The sequence below is a fragment of the Gymnoscopelus braueri genome (genome assembly GCF_963280865.1).
Source record: "Gymnoscopelus braueri genome assembly, chromosome: 5".
NCBI classification, from domain to species: Eukaryota; Metazoa; Chordata; class Actinopteri; order Myctophiformes; family Myctophidae; genus Gymnoscopelus; species Gymnoscopelus braueri.
The window spans coordinates 26,520,260-26,546,152 of NC_137606.1; the positions used below are offsets into that span (position 1 = coordinate 26,520,260).

At 44.0% G+C, this 25,893-nt stretch overlaps 1 protein-coding gene across 1 annotated transcript in view; it reads left to right on the plus strand.

Moving 5' to 3' along the window:
• The window catches only part of LOC308085759 (uncharacterized protein), a 56,715-nt gene that overhangs the window by 14,614 nt on the left and 16,208 nt on the right, over positions 1 to 25,893 (plus strand). Inside the window, exons 3-4 of the mRNA XM_080429071.1 lie at positions 17,894 to 17,951; positions 24,991 to 25,239. Of these exons, the coding sequence (XP_080285197.1) occupies positions 17,894 to 17,951; positions 24,991 to 25,239 (307 nt within the window). The remainder of the gene's footprint in view (positions 1 to 17,893; positions 17,952 to 24,990; positions 25,240 to 25,893) is intronic.

The window sequence follows — 25,893 nt, forward strand, 5'->3', positions numbered from 1 at the left end:
GTCACACAGATCTCACTGGCTATTGATGAGGGGAAATACAGAGAGACAGATGAAGCTCAGGGCACAAAACAAAGGGAAGGGACTGGTGGTTTGCAAAGTCAGTGGATGAGCTCAGAATGGGGCGCAGGTGGCATGGAGAGGTGGGGTGGGGGGTGGATGGGTGTGTCACACTGGAGGAGGGAGTAGGGCTGGGCAATTAATAAAAAATATATCAAAACCGATATTTATAACCAAAAAACAACTTAATCTTGCTCATGTAGGTTAATCGAATAATCGAGAAGCAGTTTAAAAACAATATATATATATGAACGAATCAACCTTTTTTTTTAATGAATCGATTAGTCTGCTTAACCAGTTAACCCTGTATTATTCTTCAATGTACAATGGTAGCTTACAAAAATAGTGAAAATAGCCGATCTACAAGCTCACAACGCGTCACATCGCGACACGTGTCGTGAGCTTGCAGATCTGCTATTTTCTCTGTTTTATTTAATCGAGGCAAAAGTTTTAAATAATCGTGATATGTATTTCAAGTCATATATCGGCCAGCCCTAGGAGGGAGGGAGGGTGGGAGGGAGATGATGGAGGACTGGATGGATTTGGGGGGTGGGTGGCGGTCGGCACACAACATGCCTGGGGTGCACTGTTGTTTCAGAGCGTTTCATGTGGACTGGAATCACATACCTTTGTTTAAGCCAATTAACCCTGTGAGTCACAGACTACGGGGGGGAGGGATGGGTACACCCAGTCTAGTTCCATGTCTGATTTGATGTGTGCGTGTTGCGCACGCGCGCGCGTGTGTGTGTGCGTGGTTGTTTGTGTTTGCCTGAAGGCAGAGCCAGGCTCCACATTGGCCATCCATCCACATCCATAATGACTCATGAAATTGACAAATTGCACAGCACAATCTGGAGTTTTTATTTAACTTTGGGAGTATAACAACGGACCCATGAGGGTCTAACAACAAACACTCTGGATTTGACTGTGTAGCCCTCTCAGTGATCTTTCTTCCTCTCGCTACTCTCTAATTTTCTCTCACTCTCTCTTCTGCCTTCATCCACTCTTCAGATCAAAGCCATTGATGTTTCCTTTGTTGATTCGTAAACCACGATCAATGAAGCACGTCATTATAGTCATATTGATACCAGGTTTCCCTGTAGTGGTGAACTTAAGATCCCTTTGACCTGAGGCTACACACAATATTGTGTTCCTTTCCTCAGTGGAGTGAGACACGACAGTATCTGACATGAATGAATTTATAATGGCAGCCTTTGACTACCACCATTGTCCACGAGGTCTTCTCTCTCCTCATTGTGCTAACATGAAAACACAGAGATGATGTCAACTTCAACTTTCAACTTTATTTGTCCCTGGAGGGCAATTACTTTTGCAGCATAGACATAGATACAGACTATAACATTGAATAAAAGTCTACATAGGATATATCGTGGTGGTGGGGGGGGGGGGGGTACTCGATGGAAAACAAGAGTGAAGTAATAATAAGCTGCATACAAAGATAAATTCAGTAACCAAATAATTTTAATAATTTGTCAAACCAGAGTGTTTGCCACTGGCACAATAGCATCGTTACTGTGGTTACTTAGTAATTAGTGCAGGTGAGGTGTCAACCAGTCCTTCCAGCATAGGCACCACTGCTGTCATGACAACGGTTTTGTGCATGTGTGTGTGTGTGTGTGTGTGTGTGTGTGTGTGTGTGTGTGTGTGTGTGTGTGTGTGTGTGTGTGCGTGCGCGTGTGCGTGTGCGTGTGTCTGTCTGTGAACAATGTGTGAGACAGAGAAAGACTATAATTATTTAGCTTATTGATATTTGAGTTGAACACAGACATTTGTGTGTGATGATAATGCCTGTGGGCAGAAAACTCAGGATGAATATTAAAAGTGATAGGACGCTTTTGAAAAAGGCTGCAAATGTGATTTAGTGTGATGTCCATTGGTGAATTGTTAATTAGATTACCCATTTGCATGTATCCATAGTTCCATACGGTATTGTTATTGTGTTGCGTGAGTGTATGAGGATTCTCTATGTGCATCTAAGCTTCAGTGCATTAGGTTGATTAGACACAGACTTTATTTCTAGTTTATGTTGTGTATGTAACTATGTACTGTATGGCACTGGTTCTCAGCATAGGGTTCAGGGGGGTCCACAGCTAAATGATTCATACCATTACAGGTTTGTAACTTCAAGAGAGTGTACAAATGGAACCAAATGGACCTGCAAGCCTTACGGATCCGTTTGGTTCCCTTTGTATATTCTCAGGGTTAAATTAACACTGAGGCTTTTACAGTGTAGATTGGTGTCCCAGAGATAAATAAATCATATCAAATTGTGATCTATGTAGTGTGTGTACATGGGGGAATGCATATCAAACTGGGGATCCTTGAAATTAAAATCAGGTTGAGAATCAGTGGCGTATGGGAAAGGATGTACACTATGAAAATTTGATGAAATGAGTTGGGGTTCATGCAGTGATTCATTTACACAGTCCTAACCTCTGGAGGCTTATCTGTTGTACACCTACTTAAGCAAGTTGCCATCAAGTTCTGTTTTCACTTAAAATAATGGGCACTGTGTGTTTGACAAACACATATGTGTGATTTATGTGCCCACCTCGACTGCAATGGTCACCACATTAGGACCATACATTTTATCAGCAGTGAGTAATGGGAGTCCTATGGGAAAAAAACTATTGGGAACTACTTTATAACTGAATGCTTGTGTACGTTTGAAGTGAGTGTGTGTGTGTGTGTGTGTGTGTGTGTGTGTGCACTGTAACAAATTTCACTGTAAAATTACAGTAAATTACAGGCAGCAGAGTTGCCTGTAATTTACTGTTATTTTACAGTACATCTACTGTAATTCATTTTACAGTAGATATACTGTTTTTTCAATTACAGTATATTACTGTAAATTAAGTGTGGGTTTATGGTAATTTAACAGCATACAGTTTTTTCAATTACAGTATATAACTGTAAATTAAGTGTGGGTTTATGGTAATTTAACAGCATACAGTTTTTTCAATTACAGTATATAACTGTAAATTAAGTGTGGGTTTATGGTAATTTAACAGCATACAGTTTTTCAATTACAGTATATAACTGTAAATTAAGTGTGGGTTTATGGTAATTTAACAGCATCCATTTTTTTCAATTACAGTATATAACTGTAAATTAAGTGTGGGTTTATGGTAATTTAACAGCATACAGTATTTTTGTAATACAGTATAATACAGTATAATAACTATGGGTTTTACTGTCATTTTACAGTTTATTCTAGCATGTTAGTTTTCACAATAAAAGCCAATAAAATCTGCTAATTTATAATTTGACATTCAATTCTTGATATACCACTAATACAAAACACACAGGTATAGATATTCAACACAGTTGGTTTATTTTTAAAGCTGCTAATCAACAATATTTGGAACATTACAAAATGTAGGAAGGTAGACATTAATTTTACAAAACAGTCTCCATTAAAACCTTTTTTTTTGTCTTTTTTTCTTCTTTTTTTTTTTTAAATGCAATCAATAATAAAAGTTTTCCCTGACAGACTCATGAGGTAGATGAGCAAACAGTTGTACAGCTGCTGTACGTGCATGTTTTTTTTTCCCCCCGAGGAGAGGATGGATAGAATAGAAGGAGAGGAGAGGAGGGCACCAAGGGGAGACACTGAGCTGTCTTCTATGAGGAGAGGATGGATAGAACAGAGGAGAGAGGAAAACAACATCTCGCTAAACAATACTGTCTTTTACTGTAAACATGTCAGAAAACTTATAAAACTTTAGCTCAAACAAAAGTTTTGATACTGAACTGCAGAACATAAAGAGCACTTTTTTGTTTGTAAATAAAATAAAACATCCTGTCACATCACATCTCCAAAACAATTAAGGTGCTGTATGTGTGTGTGTTTTTTGAAAGTAAGTAAACAAAAATAATTGCATTTTCAGGTGTTCCAATTTCCCTAACCCTATAACAAAAGTTAGCATTCGCACGCACAAATTAATAAAGTGCATTATACTTGCCACCACCGAACGCCCTCTCTCATGAGAGTAGTCATGGACGATATTAAGAGAGATTGATGTTTTCAAAGTGCTTTCTGATATGACACTTCACTGGCCTTACTCAAGTAAACGTTTTCTCAGACTTTGCAGTTTCTGTGGGAGGGCTTTTTTCCCCAATCCAAGCATTACTTTCTGAATGAAAGTGAGTGTTTTTTACAAGCATTTTGGGTAATCCAAATGCAGCGCATATGTAAGCCCAAATAACAGGCAAACTGCCTGAGGCAAATCTCTAATATCGTCCATGACTATACCTCCCTCAAGTATGATGGCAGTGGAGATGGGCTCTAGGTGCACCGAGTTTGGACCCTTTTGAGGCGAATCTTCACTTAGAACTGTCAGCACACCAACAGCGACAGTTGATATGTCCGCATCTCTGACTCCTGTATCCTGCAAAGGAAAACACAAGTTAAGCATTATGTTATGTTTGCAATCCACTGGATTTGCTCTTCTCATGAAAACATTTTTTGTGCAAAACAAAATGTTTTGTGTGCCAACTACTGTACTTACTGCAAAGCAGGTCTTGTAGAATGCACTGCAGTCGTCCCCAAGAAGAATGGACATGCCTTTGAGGACAGCACGCCGTACAGTCACTTCTGGTGCCTAATGATACAGAGACAGAATAGATCAGTTAAAAGATACATTTACATTCAATTTTTAAAGTTAGACAGGAATTGAAATAGGTTGGTCTGTATCATCTTGGGGAGGCGGGGGCTCATGTTTATGCCTTCGTGTTGTCAATGTAGATGACACTAAAGCTGGACTCAGATTACAAGATAATCAGGGTAATTTTGGGTCGGACACCCAATTGTCTGCTGCAGACAAATTTCAAACACGTTTGATATTTATCTGGATAGCTAATGTCACAGTGGAACGGCATGGCGGGAGCTGTGCTGAACCGAGAGAAAGGCCGGTCGAAAACCACATTGTGTGTTGCATGTTTAAGATAATCTTAAAAGATTATTCTGTAGTGTGTGATGCTACTAGATTTCCCGATGTGTGGGCGATGTTAGGCGATGTGTGGGCGATGTGTGGGCGATGTTAGGCGATGTGTGGGCGATGTTAGGCGATGTTAGGCGATGTTAGGCGATGTGTGGGCGATGTTAGGCGATGTTAGGCGATGTTAGGCGCTGTTAGGCGATGTGTGGGCGATGTTAGGCGATGTGTGGGCGATGTGTGGGCGATGTTAGGTGATGTTAGGCGATGTGTGGGCGATGTTAGGTGATGTGTGGGCGATGTTAGGCGATGTTAGGCGATGTGTGGCGATGTTAGGCGATGTTAGGCGATGTTAGGCGATGTGTGGGCGATGTTAGGCGATGTGTGGGCGATGTTAGGCGATGTTAGAAGATGTTAGGCGATGTTAGGCGATGTTAGGCGATGTTAGGCGATGTGTGGGCGATGTTAGGCGATGTTAGGCGATGTTAGGCGATGTGTGGGCGATGTTAGGCGATGTTGGGCGATGTTGGGCGATGTGTGGCGATGTGTGGGCGATGTTAGGCGATGTTAGGCGATGTTGGGCGATGTGTGGCGATGTGTGGACGATGTTAGGCGATGTTAGGCAATGTGTGGCGATGTTAGGCGATGTTAGGCGATGTTAGGCGATGTTGGGCGATGTTAGGCGATGTGTGGGCGATGTTAGGCGATGTTAGGCGATGTTAGGCGATGTTAGACGATGTGTGGGCGATGTTAGGCGATGTGTGGGCGATGTTAGGCGATGTGTGGGCGATGTTAGGCGATGTTAGGCGATGTGTGGGCGATGTTAGGCGATGTTAGGCGATGTGTGGGCGATGTTAGGCGATGTAAGGCGATGTGTGGGCGATGTGTGGCGATGTTAGGCGATGTTAGGCGATGTGTGGGCGATGTGTGGGCGATGTTAGGCGATGTTAGGCGATGTGTGGGCGATGTTAGGCGATGTTAGGCGATGTGTGGGCGATGTTGGGCGATGTGTGGGCGATGTTAGGCGATGTGTGGCGATGTGTGGCGATGTTAGGCTGTTAGGCGATGTGTGGGCGATGTTAGGCGATGTTGGGCGATGTTGGGCGATGTTGGGCGATGTTAGGCGATGTGTGGGCGATGTTAGGCGATGTTAGGCGATGTGTGGGCGATGTTAGGCGATGTTAGGCGATGTGTGGGCGATGTTAGGCGATGTTAGGCGATGTTAGGCGGTGTGTGGGCAATGTTAGGCGATGTTAGGCGATGTTAGACGATGTGTGGGCGATGTTAGGCGATGTTAGGCGATGTTGGGCGATGTTAGGCGATGTGTGGGCGATGTGTGGGCGATGTTAGGCGATGTGTGGGCGATGTTAGGCGATGTTAGGCGATGTTAGGCGATGTTAGGCGGTGTGTGGGCGATGTTAGGCGATGTTAGGCGATGTTAGGCGATGTGTGGGCGATGTTAGGCGATGTTAGGCGATGTTCGGCGATGTGTGGCGATGTGTGGGCGATGTTAGGCGATGTTAGGCGATGTGTGGCGATGTTAGGCGATGTTAGGCGATGTTAGGCGATGTGTGGGCGATGTTAGGCGATGTTAGGCGATGTGTGGGCGATGTTAGGCGATGTTAGGCGATGTTAGGCGATGTAAGGCGATGTGTGGGCGATGTTAGGCGATGTGTGGGCGATGTTAGGCGATGTTGGGCGATGTTAGGCGATGTTAGGCGATGTTAGGCGATGTGTGGGCGATGTTAGGCGATGTTAGGCGATGTGTGGGCGATGTGTGGGCGATGTTAGGCGATGTTAGGCGATGTGTGGGCGATGTTAGGCGATGTTAGGCGATGTTAGGCGATGTTAGGCGGTGTGTGGGCAATGTTAGGCGATGTTAGGCGATGTTAGGCGATGTGTGGGCGATGTTAGGCGATGTTAGGCGATGTTGGGCGATGTGTGGGCGATGTTAGGCGATGTTAGGCGATGTTAGGCGATGTGTGGCGATGTTAGGCGATGTTAGGCGATGTTAGGCGATGTGTGGGCGATGTTAGGCGATGTTAGGCGATGTTAGGCGATGTTAGGCGATGTGTGGGCGATGTTGGGCGATGTTAGGCGATGTTGGGCGATGTGTGGGCGATGTTAGGCGATGTTAGGCGATGTGTGGGCGATGTGTGGGCGATGTTAGGCGATGTGTGGGCGATGTTAGGCGATGTTAGGCGGTGTGTGGGCGATGTTAGGCGATGTTAGGCGATGTTAGGCGATGTGTGGGCGATGTTAGGCGATGTTAGGCGATGTTGGGCGATGTGTGGCGATGTGTGGGCGATGTTAGGCGATGTTAGGCGATGTGTGGCGATGTTAGGCGATGTTAGGCGATGTGTGGGCGATGTTAGGCGATGTTAGGCGATGTGTGGGCGATGTTAGGCGATGTTAGGCGATGTGTGGGCGATGTTAGGCGATGTGTGGGCGATGTTAGGCGATGTGTGGGCGATGTTAGGCGATGTTAGGCGATGTGTGGGCGATGTTAGGCGATGTTAGGCGATGTTAGGCGATGTGTGGGGTTCAAGTGGTTAATGTTATACGTGAAGTGTAGACATTAGTGTACGTGAGGATACCTTTTACTGCTCAGGGAGATGGACGGACGGGTCAGCTCTGACGATCAGCCGAGAGCCAAGCTGGAATGCAGGAAATCTAAGAAGAGAGAGTTAAGTTAAGTCAACCATACAAAACAGACAGTTAAACTTCCCTCGTCCAAAAAGAAAAACCCTCATAATATGGGGTTGTGGTATAAAAAAGGTTGAGAACCCCTGCTCTAGTCTGTAGTAGTACCTCTGCCATTATATGTCCCTCTACATTAAATCTTTTTGCCAAAAATTGCAGATCTACTTTGAAAGCTCAACGTGTTGTGAGCTAGTATAATTGGCCATTTTTGATAAATGTTCACCCCAGAATATGGACTCTAAGGTTCAATGTGTAGACACTAGTGTAGGTAAGATTACCTTTGGCTGCTCTGGAAAAGGCACAAAATCACTTGAATAGAGAACAACAATTTAAGCTAACATGTACACCAGGAGATTAATTGTGCAATGTATAGACATCACTGAAAATACCTTTTACTTCTGCGATGGTGGGACAGATGTTGGTCTGGTCACCAAATATTTGAGCCTGAAAGACATTTACACATTTAAGACGTAGTGCAATGAAAAATAAGTTTATCACACTTTAGAGCATATCTGAGGTCTTAATATGGACATACCCAACTATAGATGCCAAAAAAAATGTTTTGTGTATTTTTATATCAAAATCTTATCGTCCAATCTTAAATACATCATGTGAACGAAAACATGCTGCGTGATGACATAGATAGACCTGTATGAATATAAATAACTTGATTCCCATAGCTCAGTGGTTCTCAACCAGTGGTCCAGAGACCACCCGTGGTCATTGAGGGGGTTCCAGGTGGTCCCCAGATAAATGATGGCGTTGGTAACCAAATGGACCCTTATAAGATCTTTAAGAGCGTAAAATGAAACCAAATGGACCCATCGATGTGTAGGTGATGTTTAGGCGATGTCTAGGCGATCTTTAGACGATGTTTAGACGATGTTTAGGCTAGACATTAGTGTACGTGAGGATACCTTTTACTGCTCAGGGAGATGGACGGACGGGTCAGCTCTGACGGTCAGCCGAGAGCCACGCTGCAATGCACAAGAAGAGAGAGAAGTTAAGCCAACACTGATCTTTTGTGATCTACACCAAAGAGCCAGTCTACAAGCTCACAACACATCACGACTTGTTGCAAGCTTGTATTTCGGCCATTTTGGGCAAATGCAGCCCCCAGAATAATGACTCAGGGGTTCAAGTGGTTAATGTTATATATGAGTAGACATTAGTGTACTTGAGGATACCTTTTAATGCTCAGGGAGGTGGACGGACGATGGGTCAGCTATGACGGTCAGCCGAGACTGGAGCAGCTGAGCTGGAATAAACACCTAAGAAGAGAGAGAAGTTAGCCTACACTGAACTTTTGTGATATACACCAAATAATAGCCAGTCTACAAGCTCACAACACATCACGACTTGTTGCAAGCTTGTATTTCGGCCATTTTGGGCAAATGCAGCCCCCAGAATAATGACTCAGGGGTTCAAGTGGTTAATGTTATATATGTGTAGACATTAGTGTACTTGAGGATACCTTTTGATGCTCAGGGAGGTGGACGGACGATGGGTCAGCTATGACGGTCAGCTGAGACTGGAGCAGCTGAGCTGGAATAAACACCTAAGAAGAGAGAGAAGTTAGCCTACACTGAACTTTTGTGATCTACACCAAATAATAGCCAGTCTACAAGCTCACAACACATCACGACTTGTTGCAAGCTTGCATGTCGGCCATTTTGGGCAAATGCATCCCCCAGAATAATGACTCAGGGGTTCAAGTGGTTAATGTTATATATATGTGTAGACATTAGTGTACTTGAGGATACCTTTTAATGCTCAGGGAGGTGGACGGAAGATGGGTCAGCCAAGAAGCTGGAGCCGGAAAGAAGCTCTGAGCTGGAATGCAGGAAATATATAGAGAGAGAAGTTAAGTCAACCATATAAAACATAAACAGTTAAACTTTCCTCGTCCAAAAAGAAAAACCCTCATAAAATGGGGTCGTGGTATTCTGACTTATATTTGGAGACCTGACATGTTCCTGATATGAGGTTTCTGTACGATCTTGGCCCTTGGCAAGAGGATCTGACACAAATGTTTCACGGGCAATCTCACAATATCTACAAAAGTGTAAGCTTTTGCTGAAATTCTCAGTAAAGCCTCCAATGCAATGTGAACCCAAGTTATCACCTGCAATGGCACACAGAGTTCCCTTGTAATTCTTACCATCAGGCATGGTGATGCCACTTGTCTCAAGATCTTTTAGATCTTTTATCAAAGAGCTAAACACTAGCTCGTGGGCCTCGATGCCAAAATCCTTAAAGTCCTTTCCCTTACATAGCAACACCAGTTGCATGTTCTCAATATTTGACCTATTGTGGGGTAAAATGTTAGCAAGGGTGGCATATACTGCTAGGACTTTGTGTTTTGTTTTCCCTGACCCAAGTGGATTTACAACCTCAAAGGCATCCTGATAGAGAATTATGCCTAATGAGGAGTTGTGTAGCTGAAACAACTGGTTATTTTCAATGACTTTGCCATCCCAAACATCTCTGAGCACATACTCTGAGTTGACATTAGTGTTTGATTGCCAGTGTTCCAACACAGTAGGCAATAGAGATGTAACAGTGTCTTTGATGGGGATGTATTGTGCAAAACACTCCTTGCCAGACTTATTCTGGCCCAGATAAATGGGCATTGGCTCTACATAATTGAAATTAGTCTTGAAGACAGTTTTTCTTCTCTGATCAATTTTCAATGTTTGGGTATTATATTTTCTGAAAAGAACTTCAGATTTAAGGGTATCAATTATATTATCTACAGTATGTCAGGTTCTGCAATTCCAATATTTACAAGTTTTTCCTTGAGTTTGAAAAGGAGATGTGACTGACTGATGTCATGCAGCTGTTGATAGTCCTCTATGATAGACTGAATCACAGAGGCAGGAATAAGACATTTGGCTTGCAACTTCAGATAAAACATAGCTAAATGTCTGAATATCATCTTGCTCACTTAAATGTATATCTTTGACTACAAAGGTATTCTCAGCTTAGAAAGGAACACAATGGGCCATAATAATAACAGGAAAGGAGCCAGCCTACTGCAAGTCTGCCAACCATTGCAATACTAGCAAGCTAACATCATAACACAAAAGAATAGACTGATTAACTTAAGTTAAATAAGTTGCCTACAGCCTATATTTGTAAGATGTTTTTTAATTAAGTTAAACAAATGATCATATGACCACAAACACACTTTAGACAGGTTTGAAACAACACCTGCTAGCTGCTAGCAACAAGCTACACAACAAGCTACACAACTAACTTTGCCCACTTTGGCAATCAGACTTATAATGAAACCAACTTTAACATCAATATTTAAATAAACATGTAGACAAATTAATACTTTAATGGACACTTGACAAATTAGGGAGATAATTGTAATATACCTGTTACCTCCTTGGCTGTATTCCACATGTAGTGAAGTGCTGCTTTGCTCTCCAGTTGAAGTTGTGCTGTCCAAAAGTCAAGCTCAGGAATAGCCAGTCAGGTCTTGACACTGAATAATGTGTGAGCAGTTTGACTAACAAAATAACATTATTATTATTATAATCAAAACAGACCGACAATCATCAGTAAGATGTTGATGCAGTGTGACTGAATTTGAACAGAGACAAAGTGGGTGTGTTTCCACAGCTTGGCAGAAAATACTGCATTCTACTGTTAAATTACAGTTTCTACTGTTGTTAGTAAAATAACAGCATAAACTGTTAATATACAGGAAAGGGATGACTATTTAACATTATTGTACTGCTAAATTACGGTTTCTACTGTTATTAGTTAAATAACAGAATAACTGTTAATATACAGGAAAGGGATGACAATTTAACAGTATTTTACAATTTTGTGAAAAACAGTAAAGATACTGTTGAAAATCCACCGTAAATTTACAGTGATTGGTTACAGTGTGTGTGTGTGTGTGTGTGTGTGTGTGTGTGTGTGTGTGTGTGTGTGTGTGTGTGTGTGTGTGTGTGTGTGTGTGTGTGTGTGCACATTATGTACACATGTTTGTGTCTGGGTATGATAGTGTTTATGTGTGCATGATGTTAATGCATCAACATTTGTGTGCTTACTGTTGTGTATCCTGGGTGTATTGAGTATGTGTGTGTGTGCGAGTGTGTGCGAGTGTGTGTGTGTGTGTGTGTGTGTGTGTGTGTGTGTGTGTGTGTGTGTGTGTGTGTGTGTGTGTGTGTGTGTGTGTGTGTGCGTGCGTGCGTGCGTGCGTGCGTGCGTGCGTGCGTGTGTGTGTGCATGCGTGTGTGCGTGCGTGCGTGCCTGTGTGTGCACGTGTGTGTGTGTGTGTGTGTGTGTGTGTGTGTGTGTGCATGCGTGTGTGCGTGCGTGCCTGTGTGTGCGTGTTTGTGTGTGAGAGAGGGAGCTCTGAGGGGAAATTCCTCTCTCAGGGCTGGGAGTCCTTCCTGTCGTAGAGCTGTGTTTGTACAGCCTGGCTTAGCCGGGATATCCTACCCTGCCCATGTCTGAGAGAGAGAGAGAGAGATGGAGGGAGGGGATGGCAGTGGAGAGTGAAGGGCATGGGCAGGGATGGGGGCAAGATATACACCCAAAGATCTGGAGTGTTAATTTAACTCAAATACAGGGTCCATTTGGTTAATTAACCACTCGAACCCCAGCATCTACGTATATTCTGGGGGGAACCGCTTGTACATCGGCTAATTAGCAAAGACATTTGGTGTAGACAGAAAAAGGTGGTCCAAGTACAGAGCCAACTCAGGTCCAGTTTACTAAGTCTAGAGGGTTTAAGTGTAACACTATGGATATTACTGTGTGATTCTACGACAGCATTTGCCTGGTTAGATTCAGATTCAGATTCACTTTTATTGTCACTTAGATGCACATGGTACATACATGTGAAAAACTTACACTCGGAAGCTCCAATAATAAAACAATAAAACATGATAAAACAACCTAAAAAACAACTCATAAGCAATAAATAAACAACCACAGGCAAATCAGCTTAAGGAAAGAGTACAGTTATTGCACATTTCATTTTACACTGTCGTTTAACAGCCTGATGGCCTGTGGGAAGAAACTGTTCCTCAGCCTGCTGGTACGAGCTGAGAGGATCTTGTATACCTTTACCCTTCTTGATTTTAGCGGGGGAAATATTCTCGATGTTCACTCCCAGGTACTTAAAGGTGTCCACCCTCTCCACCTGCTGAGCCATTGATGTTTACTGGTTGGAGCTCGTCCTTCTGCTTCCTGTAGTCCACCACAATCTCCTTGGTTTAGGCTGGTGTGAGACGTGTAACGGACAGCACCAGGCAATCAGACAGCTCACAGCCAGAGGCTATGATTAAAGACTCTGCTTAATTTCCTCGCTGTTTTGATGTCTTGGGTATTTGGGGGGGGGAGGGGGCATGTCCCCAGGCTGCACCCTCCCAGGCCCAGACATAATATGAGCAGCACTGTCACGGCAGACATCATCACATGAGATCTATGTGGCGTGGCGATCTTGTTGTTTCTTTAGGAGGCAGCATGAAGCCCCAGTCCGTGACCCGAACCCACAGACCCATCAGCCTCAGATGTTGTTGAGAGAACAATCTGATTTACGTGGGGGGAATTGGGGCAATAGTTGCGCAAGTGGAGATTCTTGAAATTCCATAGATGTGGAGACGAAATCTCAGAACAGTTTCTTGCTATACATCCGCTGATCCTCCTGACCACAGCAGTATTTCGGTTGAGCGGTTTGACAGATGTACTTAATAATTTTTTCTGTAATTTATATGTGGGCCCGGCCCGTAGAGAGAAATGGCGGACGGCACGGTGGCTCGGCGGTTAACTGTTGCCTCAGAGCAAGTACGGTCCTGGGTTCAAACCCGACTGGGGCCTTTCTATGTGGAGTTTGCATGTTCTTCCAGTGTTCACGTGGGTTTCCTCTGGGTTGCTGCGGTTTTCTCAAAAACCAAAAGACGTGCATCTTAACGTCAGGACATACCCTGTTGGTGCCCTTGAGCAAGGAATTGACGCAATAGAGGAGAGAAAGGATTGCTCTGCTCAGTGGCTGCTCACTGCTCCTAATAGTTTAGGACAGGTCCTTCCTGAAGACTGACTTGAACAGTTTGTTACTAATATTAGGCTGGACACACACGCACGCACGCGCACACGCACACGCACACGCACACGCACACGCACACGCACACGCACACACACACACACACACACAGCTTTCTCACCAGATAATTCTACATAGGGGAACTGGGAATTGGCATAGCAACTAAATTGGGAAAAATAATCAAAATAATAATCAAAATTATGAAAAAAAGAAAAGAAAAACTTGTGGGGACATTTGGTTTTCCCAAGTATAATGAGGCCCTAACTAACACACACACACACACACACACACACACACACACACACACACACACACACACACACACACACACACACACACACACACACACACACACATCTTTCCCACCACGTCATTGTCCGGCTCTGTCATCATCCCTTTAGCTGTTCTCGACACAAATGGCACAAATGTTCCTGGGATGTTGTTGCTTTTTTTTTTTTCAGTAAAGAGATAAAAATATCACATCATTGTTGACAGCGATCTTATCAGACTGGGCTTAGCGTTGTTTACTGTTTGGTTTCCCTGTGCGTCGGTGTTGTTTTGTCCTGAGCAGCCTAGTATCTGTTCTCCCTCCCTCTGTAACGGTAGCCAGACGTTCTGGGTGGAGACCTGAGAAAGGACAATGTGTCTTCATCAACATGTTTAGAGTTCATCTTGCTGTGTGTGATTGCAAGCAAGTTGCTATGATTCCATTTATGTGTGTGTGCGTGCGTGCGTCCGTGCGTGTGTGCATGTGTGTGTTTTGGAAATATTGTCAGGAAGGACTTTGGAGATTTCATGCATGTGTAATCTGAATCTTATCTAAAGTATTGGTGTGGTTTTGATCTGTAACCATGGCTAGTTCAATCCCCCTCCCACATCCTCCACCTTAATAACAGAGTGGGGCGCATATCCACCCTTCCTGCAACGTGTGACTCACCTGGTGGTGTGGATACTAAGTGGGTGTGAGAGAACAAAAGCAAAAAGAAAGGCTCTGGACCTCCCATGAGTCTTAAGCTGCTGCCGCTGCCACAATGGTAGCTCACTGAGGGTGGAGGTAGAAATGAGGACAGGGAAGGAAAGAGAGATCGGGCGGAAAGGTCGAGTGAAGAGTAAGAGTGAAAAAGGGAGCTAGTAGGGAGGGAGTGAGGGAGGGGTGATAAGAAAGATGATAAGGGTAAGAGGGATCTCAATTCTGGGAGCAGGCCAAACAGTGAGGTAATGCTGCGTGAGCGTTTTGTAGTAGTGGACAGAGCATCATATCCAATCTAATAGTCAGCCTGGTCCAAACATTGGTCTCTGGCATGAGCTCCAACTGACCTTGGTGTGGGTTCAAGGAGTGCATAGAGAATACACAGCTTGGTTTCTCCTGAAACCCATTTTTTTAACCCATTAACTCATTCACTGCCACTGACGTAAAAAACGTAATTTGTCCCGTTTACCAATCCTGCCACTGACGTAAAAAACGTAATTATTTTTTTTTCAAATTTGACCCAAAGACCAAGGAGATATGATTGTTTAAAGATCTACACTCCCATCCACTTCCTTGTTAACTTAAAACTTAAAAAATCTGTATCTCGGCTCCTGAGTACTTTTTTTTTTAAATGAAAAATCTCTGGCAGTGGGCAAACGCGGCCAGCAATAATTGTGGCAGTGAATGAGTTAAGACCTGAGGCGATTCTTAAAAACAGTTTTTTGAAAAAAAAATCTAAAAAAAAGTTTCACGATTTTTCAAAAATAGCAGATCTACAAGCTCATAGCGCGGCACTCGGTGCCGCGCTATGAGCTTGTATATCTGCTATTTTTGAATAGCCAAAGACATCTAAAGTGACACAGATGCGTTCCAGGTATCAATGGGTTAAAATAAAATCTCATTGTTGGGACATGGAAATTAAACTCTTGAGAAAGCTTGAAGGACCATACCGGTGGTCTGGCATGTTTAGCCTATTGACTGTGTATCACGGTATACTTGACATTACTGCCGACCATTTTCCAAAACAAATCGTGGCTTGTTTGATTGTTGAGGAAAGCCACTGGATTCCACTGATTTCAGTACGGTAGGAAAATGAACATGAAGGGACTTCAAGCTTGCGTGAGATACAGTAGTTAATACTACACATTAAATATCATTTTTACTTTTATGTTACATTATCAGTCAGTTTACCACATTTTAAAGCTAGCTGAAAATAATCCCTGGATAAAATTAAAACATCCATTATAGCGCAATGATGTTAACAAAAATTAACTCTGTTATTCAAGTAAGTTTGAATGCAAATGCAAAATCTAACAAAGCACCATTATCAGGAAAATTATCTATGTTTATGTACAGTAAATAGCCAAATCTATAAATAGACAGTGACATGTATTGGCACCGTTATAGTCGTAATCCAGGTGTCCTGTCCATGAAGCCAGTGGGTTACTATTACCTCCCATCGTATGCGTGCTTTCTTAGAAAGAAAAGTGGATGGAATGAGGCACGGCTGATGACAGTATAGGCAGGTGCCGTTTTATAACGGCAGAGGGGCTCGCCATTAGTCCAGGGGCCAATCCAGATGTTGGTACCACCCAAAGTGACCATACATCTTTTTTTTGTCTTCCTACATGTTTGTAGTTTATATTTTGGTAGTATGAGCCTGCTTATCTTGTAGCTTTAATGACAGTTACCACTCTGTAAACAAACCTACCTCCATATAAAACCTTGATGTCTGTATGTCACGTCATGTTAGCTCCGGGCACACAGACAGACACGGACAGAAACACTGAACAACCCTCTTAGAAGTATGATTTCTGTATCATTTATTATTCTTGACAATATTTTTGGAAACCAACGGTCTTACAAACAGTGACTATAGTCTCCGTTTGTATCCGTTAGTTGTTGTGCATGAGCTCAAATAAAAGTCGTAAATTGTGAATTACATGAAATTCCTCTTCCCACCTATCTTTTCTTATAACCTCCCTTTTTTGTTGCCATATTTACTTTAAATTCACATTTTGTTTGTGGCTTCTCCTCGCTCAGACGTCTTCATCTATCTTCCTTCTCCTTCTTCCTCCCACAGTTCCCACAGCTATTTTTTCACCTCTCATGTCATCCTTCCATCGTCTCTAGTTAATCTCTCTCAATCCCTTTGTCTTGGTCCTTCTGTCCTCATAATTACCCACCACTCACCTCTTCTACCCATCATAGTTTTTGCCATGTAGTTTATGCTTCCGTGCCAATTTTCACCACAAGCTGTATTTTATACTGTTTTCTTTCCCACCCCACAACCTGTCATTGTCTCGTGTACTTCATGTCTCCTCTCTGTGCCTTTGACTGAGGACCTCCTTCCATATTTACCTCCCACACCTCATGCACACATCAACCCCCCCCAACCTCCTTCCCTCCACTCATCCCCTCTGCGGTGGACTCTCAGAGCGGAGGCGTGACTACACATCCATGTCACCCTTTAGGAGAAGCCTACCCACAATGCTCAGCAGAGGGTGATTTGCATGGCAGGCGCTGGTGTGTTTCATGGAAGGAGGAAGCAAGCGAAGGGCATAGAGAAGAGAGAGAGAGAGAGAGTTTTAGGGAAGAGAGTTGGTCTGAATTATTCATCGCCACTGTACAGGAAACACAGAAGGAACAAAAGCGGCACTAAAGAAACACCTGTCGTCTGTTATCTCTCCTGAGTGTGACATCTGTGTAATCTCAAAGACCTTAGTCTCTATTGTTGTTTACTCTAGCTCCCAGATAAGAATGGACATGCCAAGGACATAGGGGTAGATGTTTAAAAATTAGGAGTAAGGCACAGTGGTACACGCAGTACCTTTAACCACTTTAACCACTTGAACCCCAGCATTTTTATTCGCTTCCTTCTGGAAGTTTCTTATTCTGCTATTTCTATGGCATGTGGGTGGGTGGATGTTGTTTTGGTTGTTCATGTGGTGTAAAAAATATATGTTGTCTATTTCCTGCAATGCTGTACTCTTTGTTGATTGTATTATTATGTTGTTTCTCAGTCAGGCTGATATAGATTTTTCTCTTTGCTGTGTGTTATAATTAAAATAATATAAAATAGAAAAATCGCTTCTATAAACAAGTGTCTCTGAATTCCTGCTTGTATTTTCTTCACAGAAATCCTTCTCTCTGGTGTTGGACGCTTTGGACTACGACAACGAGACGTCAGAATCTGGTAAAGCTGCTGTGTGTGTGTGTGTGTGTGTGTGTGTGTGTGTGTGTGTGTGTGTGTGTGTGTGTGTGTGTGTGTGTGTGTGTGTGTGTGTGTGTGTGTGTGTGTGTGTGTGTGCGCACGTTTGTGTGTGTGTGTTGTGTGTGTGTGTGCGTGCATGCATGGCTGACTCTCTGTGCATGCATAGACAGGAATGTCGAAGAGAGACTAAATTGTGCTTGAGAATTCCATATTTTCCCACAGAGAGAGAGAGAGAGAGGGAGGGAGGGAGCGAGAGGGAGGGAGAGCGAGAGAGAGAGAGAGAGAGAGAGAGAGGCAGGAAGAAGTCTGTCTGCGTCTGTTTATCCTGTGTCTGCATATGACCATGAGTCACTTTATCACTTTATCTGAGTTTCGTGAATAAGCATCTATACCATTAGAGAGGCTCAGAGGTTCAAACATTGTATTCTAAAATGTGTGGTTCTGCATGCTAATCAGCAATCATGTTAATGCAGTGTGTGTGTGTGTGTGTGTGTGTGTGTGTGTGTGTGTGTGTGTGTGTGTGTGTGTGCGTGCGTGCGTGCGTGCGTGCGTGCGTGCGTGCGTGCGTGCGTGCGTGCGTGCGTGCGTGCGTGCGTGCGTGCGTGCGTGCGTGCGTGCGTGCGTGCGTGCGTGCGTGCGTGCGTGCGTGCGTGCGTGTGTGTTTGTTTGCATGCGAGGTTAAAGGGTCTCTCATCCAGACCCTTTAATTTCCTGCTCTTCCCCTTGTTGTTCCTGCTCATAATCAGAAGCTCCGTGACAGGTGGAATGTGAGCTGCATTCTATAAAAAAAGACATCAATACTATGCTTGCGCATCCCCCCCCCCACACACACACACACACACACACACACACACACACACACACACACACACACACACACACACACACACACACACACACACACACTGATGCTCTCGTCCCTTCCTCATTCCTGTAATTCCCTTCCCTTTCTTCTCTTTCATCCTATCATCCCTCTATCATTCCTCTACTTTCCTTGCTAACCAGTGGAAGGAGAGCAGTCCAAAAGATGACTGGAGAGATAATGACTAACTGGGAACCAAACCAGAGGTCCACAGCCTCTCCTCTCCTAGCTAGTTCCCTGTTTCCTGTCCCCTTCATCTCTCCTTCTCTATGTCCTCCAGGACTGTTCTTAATGTCTTCTTTTCATTTTCTGTGGTTCTCTCCCTCAGCTCATGAGACAGTCCCTGGGCCTAAAGCCTTTCACTAGGCCCAGCTTAGCTCAACCCAAACACCGGCATCCTGGACCAGTCGTGACTGGACTTACCGGGCCTGGTTCCTAATCAGAGAGGATTACAGAACCCCAATGTAGCTTTTGTAACAAAGAAATTGAGAGAGAGAGAGAGAGAGAGAGAGAGAGAGAGAGAGCACGAGAGAGATAGTCCTTGGAAACAGCCAGCTGCTTTGAATATCTATGACCTTCAGCAAGTATATTTCAAAAACTGATTTATCTGATCTGAATGTCTAGAAATATGAGATCCTTTTTAAATTCAATAATGAGGTCACTCAGTACCTAATATCCATCTCCTGTCTTTTTGCTTTTCTTCTTGATTTTGGTCCTGACTCCCTACACAGTAAAATCCCTACTGTTAATTTACATATTACACTTTTGTACATATTACACATTTGTACACTCTCTGAGTTACAGTGCACTTAGGCTAAGCCCAAGGGCACCAAGGAAGGAGGAAGCTGGAATATGAATGGAGTCAACTGGCGATGGATCCCAGCTGCAGGAACGCTACGCAGTGGAAATCAAGCACAGGTTCCAAGCACGGCAGGAGAAAGAGGAGGTGAGCATAACAGCAGGCAACCAAAGCTTCACCGAAGCAAACCAACGAGCAGCTGAGACATGCCTCCAGCAAGTTGCCAAAGTAAGGCGGAAGGAGAGGTGCCTAGACCCTAGAATCACCAGAGCCAGGGAAGAGCTGAGAGCAGCACACAGGGACTATAAGGAGTATAAGTGGAAGAAGCAGGAGCTACTGTATACCAAGTTTATGCAACACTGGAACAACAGGAGCTGAACCAAAAGATCACGGACAACCAGAAGCATGGAAAGAGCTGGAAGCTCATCAATGACATCTCTGGCAGAAGCTTTTCTCAGACTGCCAAGATCTAGGGAGAAAGTGCAGAAGAACGAGTTGAAAGCTATAGCCGGATTCGAGCCAAGATTCAGACCTACGATGGTGACACTAAAGAGTTTGAGATCCTTGTAGGCGTCCTACAGGGTGACACCCCCTTCCTCTTTATTGTAGTGATGGACCATGCCCTGAGACTATCAGTGGCAGGGGGGAGACTCTGGGGTTCACGCTGGTCCCAAGGAAGACTAGGCACAGAGTACATCCCATGACGATTACCGACTATGCAGATGACATTGCCCTAGTCTCGGAATACAGCAGAGAAAGAGAACTACCACTGGAAGTAGAAATGGAGTGCAGGAAGATCGGCCTGAAGCTCGGATGTCAAGAAAACAAAAGTATTGGCATTTAACACAGAGGAGGAAACCATGGCCCCTGCCGATGGGACGGTGCTTGAGGTAGTTGCGGGGTTCAAATATCTCGGCGCCTGGACTGCTTCAATGGAACAGGATCTCAAGGGAGAAGACCTCAAGACTAGGCGACTGTTCGTAGCTACTGAGTCAGTACTGCTGTATGGGGCCGAGACATGGACGCTCACAGCACAGCAGGAAAAGCATGGCACTTGGTGTCACAACATCAGAAATGTGGACCTCTACGGGGGGCCTCCCACGGGTGACAGACAAGGTCAGAGAGAGAAGGATGAGGCTGGCTGGCCACTGCGAACTGGAGTTGGCTTGTCTGCACTCTTGCATCACATCGTTCACCCCAGAATAGAGATGTTTCAAGTGGTTAAAATGTGCAGAGGTGTTTTAGCTACATTCATTTAGCAGCTTTTGATCACAACAGCCTTAAGATGGCTAATAGGGCATAGCAGTGGCGGCCATTTTGTGGTGCCACAGATTGAAAATCGCAAAAATGAGTATTTATTAAATATAGTATATCATATAATTAAATATTAAAATATCTTTTTACACAGAATCAAATGTTTTATGGTCCTGATTCACCAGGAGCCTGGATGGCTTGGGTCCAGGCTTAAAATAATTATTTATATAAATATTTTATGAAATCTCTATGGGAAAAATGTATGGGTTTTCTAACTGTGGCACCACAATATGCCACAGATAGAACTGTGGCACTGTTATGCCCTATACTGCGAGAGGAAAGTTAAATCAAATGTTATTGAATTTAGTATCCAGGTTGTTTTCCCCATAAACCACAAATTATAATGGGGCCACTAATTAGAATTAATGTGTTTATACCAATTGACATTTATAAATCAATTTTGACTGAAGCCAAACCACAGAAGGTGGTTTTAGCAAAGCTTTTAAAACAAACAGTGAAAAAGAATGGCCTGAATTTCCCATGTGCACTGTGAATATAGAGCAATTATTGATCTGTGGGCTGAGGTGATCTGGTGAAGTCAGAAGGGTGCTTGTTTTCTCCTGACATGTTTAATCAGCCTCTGACTGACAAAAAATAAACACTTCACTCCATAATACCAAGCTGTGGGAGAGTCTTCCAGAGGCCAAGGAGATGTAAGAGTTCTCACAACCTCCAGACACGTTCTGCTGGCCCACACTAGCCTGTGTGTGAACGCAATTCTGGTGTGTTCGTCTGATGACTTTTTGTAAGCCTATCTGTGTTGCTGAGTGCTTGTCATTAACGTTCCCCATGCTTGAGCTTTTCCCTCTCTCTCTCTCTCTCTCTCTCTCTCTCTCTCTCTCTCTCTCTCTCTCCAATACAGCAATGAAGTGAAGCAGTTGAAGTGATATTTCAAACATTGACAAAAAATGTGAAATAAATGAACAAATTCTATAAAATATCATCAATCATATCAACAATTTAATCAAAAGGGTGGCTAGCTCACAGTATTTATATTTGCTCCTAATAGAATATGTAAATAAAGAGAAAGTCTTCATCATAATGTTTGGTAGATGGAAATCTCTGGCTCTGGAAATGACTTTCTGTTTATATATACAGTATGTCGCTTGATTGACAGTGGTGGCAGATTCTATGCTCTCTCTCTCTCTCTCTATCTCTCTACATTGCTTTGCCATCTTATCTAACCACATTACAGAGGAAATCATAGACTCTTACACCCCTTGCCTGTGCAGTTCTGCTGATAGGTAATGTGGTCCATTTCTACTCAGCCCTAGCCTATCCTATTTGTGCTGTCCTGGCAGAGGAACCCACTTCTGGTGATGACATTAGCCTTTGAGTCTTTCCGAGTAATAGAATAATGAATAACCCACAAGCTGCAGCAATTGTCGTGCGCTCAGGAGTGGCCTGGAACACAAGCTGCGGCTAAAGCCAGCAGCTAACAGACAAGGAGCCGATGGGGGGGGTAACAGCACGCATCAGTGTCCATTCTGCCCCCCCCCCCACCCTCTCCCCCCCCTCTCTCTCTCTCTCTCTCTCTCTCTCTCTCTCTCTCTCTCCCCTTTCGCCCTTCCATTCTCTTTGACGTGCGCACACAAAACACACACACATGCCCTCGCCAATATATGCCCCTGTTTTCATTCTTTCAAACTGTGATGATCTCATCTCTCCATCAGGAGGTTTGTTGTGTGTGTGTGTGTGTGTGTGTGTGTGTGTGTGTGTGTGTGTGTGTGTGTGTGTGTGTGTGTGTGTGTGTGTGTGTGTGTGTGTGTGTGTGTGTGTGTGTGTGTGTGTGTGTGTGTGTGTGTGTGTGTGTGTGCATGTGCGCGTGCTAATAGCTCCCTCCCTTCCTCACTGTTTCTCTCTCTCATACAGAATACACCCTCCACCCTCTCTCATGCTCCCTCTCTCCACTTCTCTATTTGCCTGCAACAAGGCTACCCTGTATGCATGGCTATCTACACATCTCTCCCTCCATCTCCCCATCGCTTAAATACACACGCATGCACGCATCAACACATACACACACGCGCACACACACACACACACACACACACACACACACACGCACGTGCGCACACACACACACACACACACACACACACACACAGCCCTTTTCTCTTTCTTTCTTTCTTTCTCTCTCCCTCTCACTCTCACTCTTACACACTCGCGCGCACACTCACACATGCACACAGACTCAAGCACACATTCTCTGTGCTTTGTGTGCGTTAATACCCTGTTGGAGAGGATTATAAGTGAGTTGGAGATGACAGCCCCTCTGGGAAATCCCCCTAGGGGTCAGGAGCCCCCCAGCAGTCAGCCCGGCCATGACCCAGCACTGGCCCCCCAGTACAATATACTGCTGGCCCTCTCTATACCGTGTCCCATAGGTTGTTCTCTTTGAAACACTCTTTTGTCTGCACACACACACTAACGCATACTCTCAAAGACTCTTTGTCCAGATCTGTACCCCTCTTTAGCTTTGCTCCTTTGCTACCCTATACATGTTGGGTCGCCCCTTTTTTTACCAGATTCAAACCTGAGGTGCGCTGGTAGCTGTCTGAATGGTGCATCCACTACATTACCATAATGTCCTCGCTTCCATTTCCTTCCCGGGTGGGGAGTGGGACCTGTGTAGCTTGTCCTTCCCCCTCTCTGCCCTCGGTGTCGGGGGGGGGGGGGGGGGGGCTGTCCAAAAACATGTCCAAACAGTCTGTGCTCAGTCTCACATGCACTTAGAGGTTTTATTCGCAGTCCTCTCAATATTGTCACTGTGTCCACTCACGTGTGCACGCACACACACACACACACACACACACACACACACACACACACACACACACACACACACACACACACACACACACATACACAAAAAAAATCAGGAGACCACGAGGTAAATGCAATTTTCCCATAGAAAGGAGGTGTCATTCACTGCCGACATTTTCCCTTTTCTCCTTTGTTCATATAGTGTTTTGTATTGTATGTTGATGATATGTATTATTGTGTTATTTTTGTATACTATGTTGATGTATTGAATACATAGGACCACAATTGAAACAAGTCCCCAGGAGGTTTTTGTGTTATCCTTTTTGCCTAAATGTCTGACTGTACCTCGTGCTGTTTACATTTTGGACTAATAAAGTATTCAATCAAAACACACACACACACACACACACACACACACACACACACACACACACACACACACACACACACACACACACACACACACACACACGCTCCTGGCTGTGTGTCCACGTTTTCTTGAGCAAGATACTGAACCTGGTGAATGTAATGCACACTGTAAAGCTCTTTAGTGAAAGGTGCTGTGTAAATGCACCATTTACCAATAAGGTAAATTAGGTTAGCTTATTGCACCGTATTACACTGATCCTAGCTGCCCTTCACTGGCTGCGGGTGAGTTTCAGAGTTGATTTTTAAGATTTTACTGATGAATTTTAAAGCCTTGCAAAGCCTGGCTCCCAGCTACATGTTAGATATGATGGTCCCGTATGAGCCGGTGCGTAGCCTCAGATCCTCAGGTAGGGCTCTTTTGGTTGTTCCCAAGACTCGCCTCGTCACCATGGGTGATCAGGCTTTTGCGGCCCGGGCAGGCGGGCACCTAGGCTCTGGAATGCCCTACCTGAGGATTTAAGGCTATATCAAAGTCATTGTCATCTTTTAAATGACATCTGAAAACTAGCTTCTCAATTTGTGGTCATTTCAATAATATTGAAAGTTATTTTACCATCAAATTTCAATTGACTTTTGTTGTTTATCCCCATGGATGTTTTTGATTGAATACTTTATTAGTCAGAAATGTATACAGCACGAGGTACAGTCAGACATTCTGGCTAAAAGGATAACACAAAAAAGTCCTGAGGACTTCCATTGTGGTCTTGTGTATTTTATCTTGGTGTTGTAAGGAACTTTGTAACACTATTTTTGAAGTGCTTCATAAATAAAGTTTATTATTATTATTTAATGATATTGCACAATAATATTTGATCAAAATCTCTTTATATCTTTCTTTCCCTGTCCCATAGATCAACTGATAGAACGTGTTCTCCTCTCCTCAATGCTGAATCCTAGTGAGGAGTGGCAGACGTACCGTCACCATGGCCGCATTCTGAGCCTGGAGTACCGGCTACGCTTCCGCTGCGACTTCAACTACTATGGACCCTTCTGCAACAAGTTCTGCAGGTCGCGCGATGACTTCTTTGGGCACTTTGGCTGTGATCCCAATGGTTCTAAGGTCTGCAAGGAGGGCTGGACTGGTCCAGAGTGCGGTGCAGGTGAGATAACGTGATAATGTATTTCAAAAATGAATTCAGGCAGTTTTTGCTTCATTTTGTAGTGATGAGAAACTGAGGACAGAGAGGTGGAGTGAAGAGGGACACACAACACAGGACACCACCCTGAACTGAACCACGAGATGTTGTGATCATGTGGTTGACGCATCTGGTCAGCTACCGGTGTGCCCCCTTAATTTATATGAGGTTATGTGGTAATGACCTGTTCTCCTGTTCTCTGATTCTCCATGAATTGAGTACGTGAGAATCCCATTTGAAACAAGCTATTGCAGCTTTCCTGGGCAATCCATTTTAGTTGACCTTGTATTGTAAACTGTACTTCCATGTGCTTTTTCTCTGCAAACTTCTAAATAAAGTATTCAATCAATCAAAACTACTCTGCTTAATTAACATAGATCTACATGTAGATCAGATGAGTGTATAGGTCACAATAACCACTTCCACCGGTACATGAGTAGACTGTAACTAACAACACTGTTACTGAGAAGTTCCCCAATGACTCTCTCAGTTTCTGAAGCCTAATTTATGGCAGGCTAACATGCTCACAACGCGTCGCGGATGCAACGCACTGTGTGCTTGTAGGAGTGCTATTTTCGAGCTTAAATCAGGATTTACAAATCACTTTGCTGAACTCAC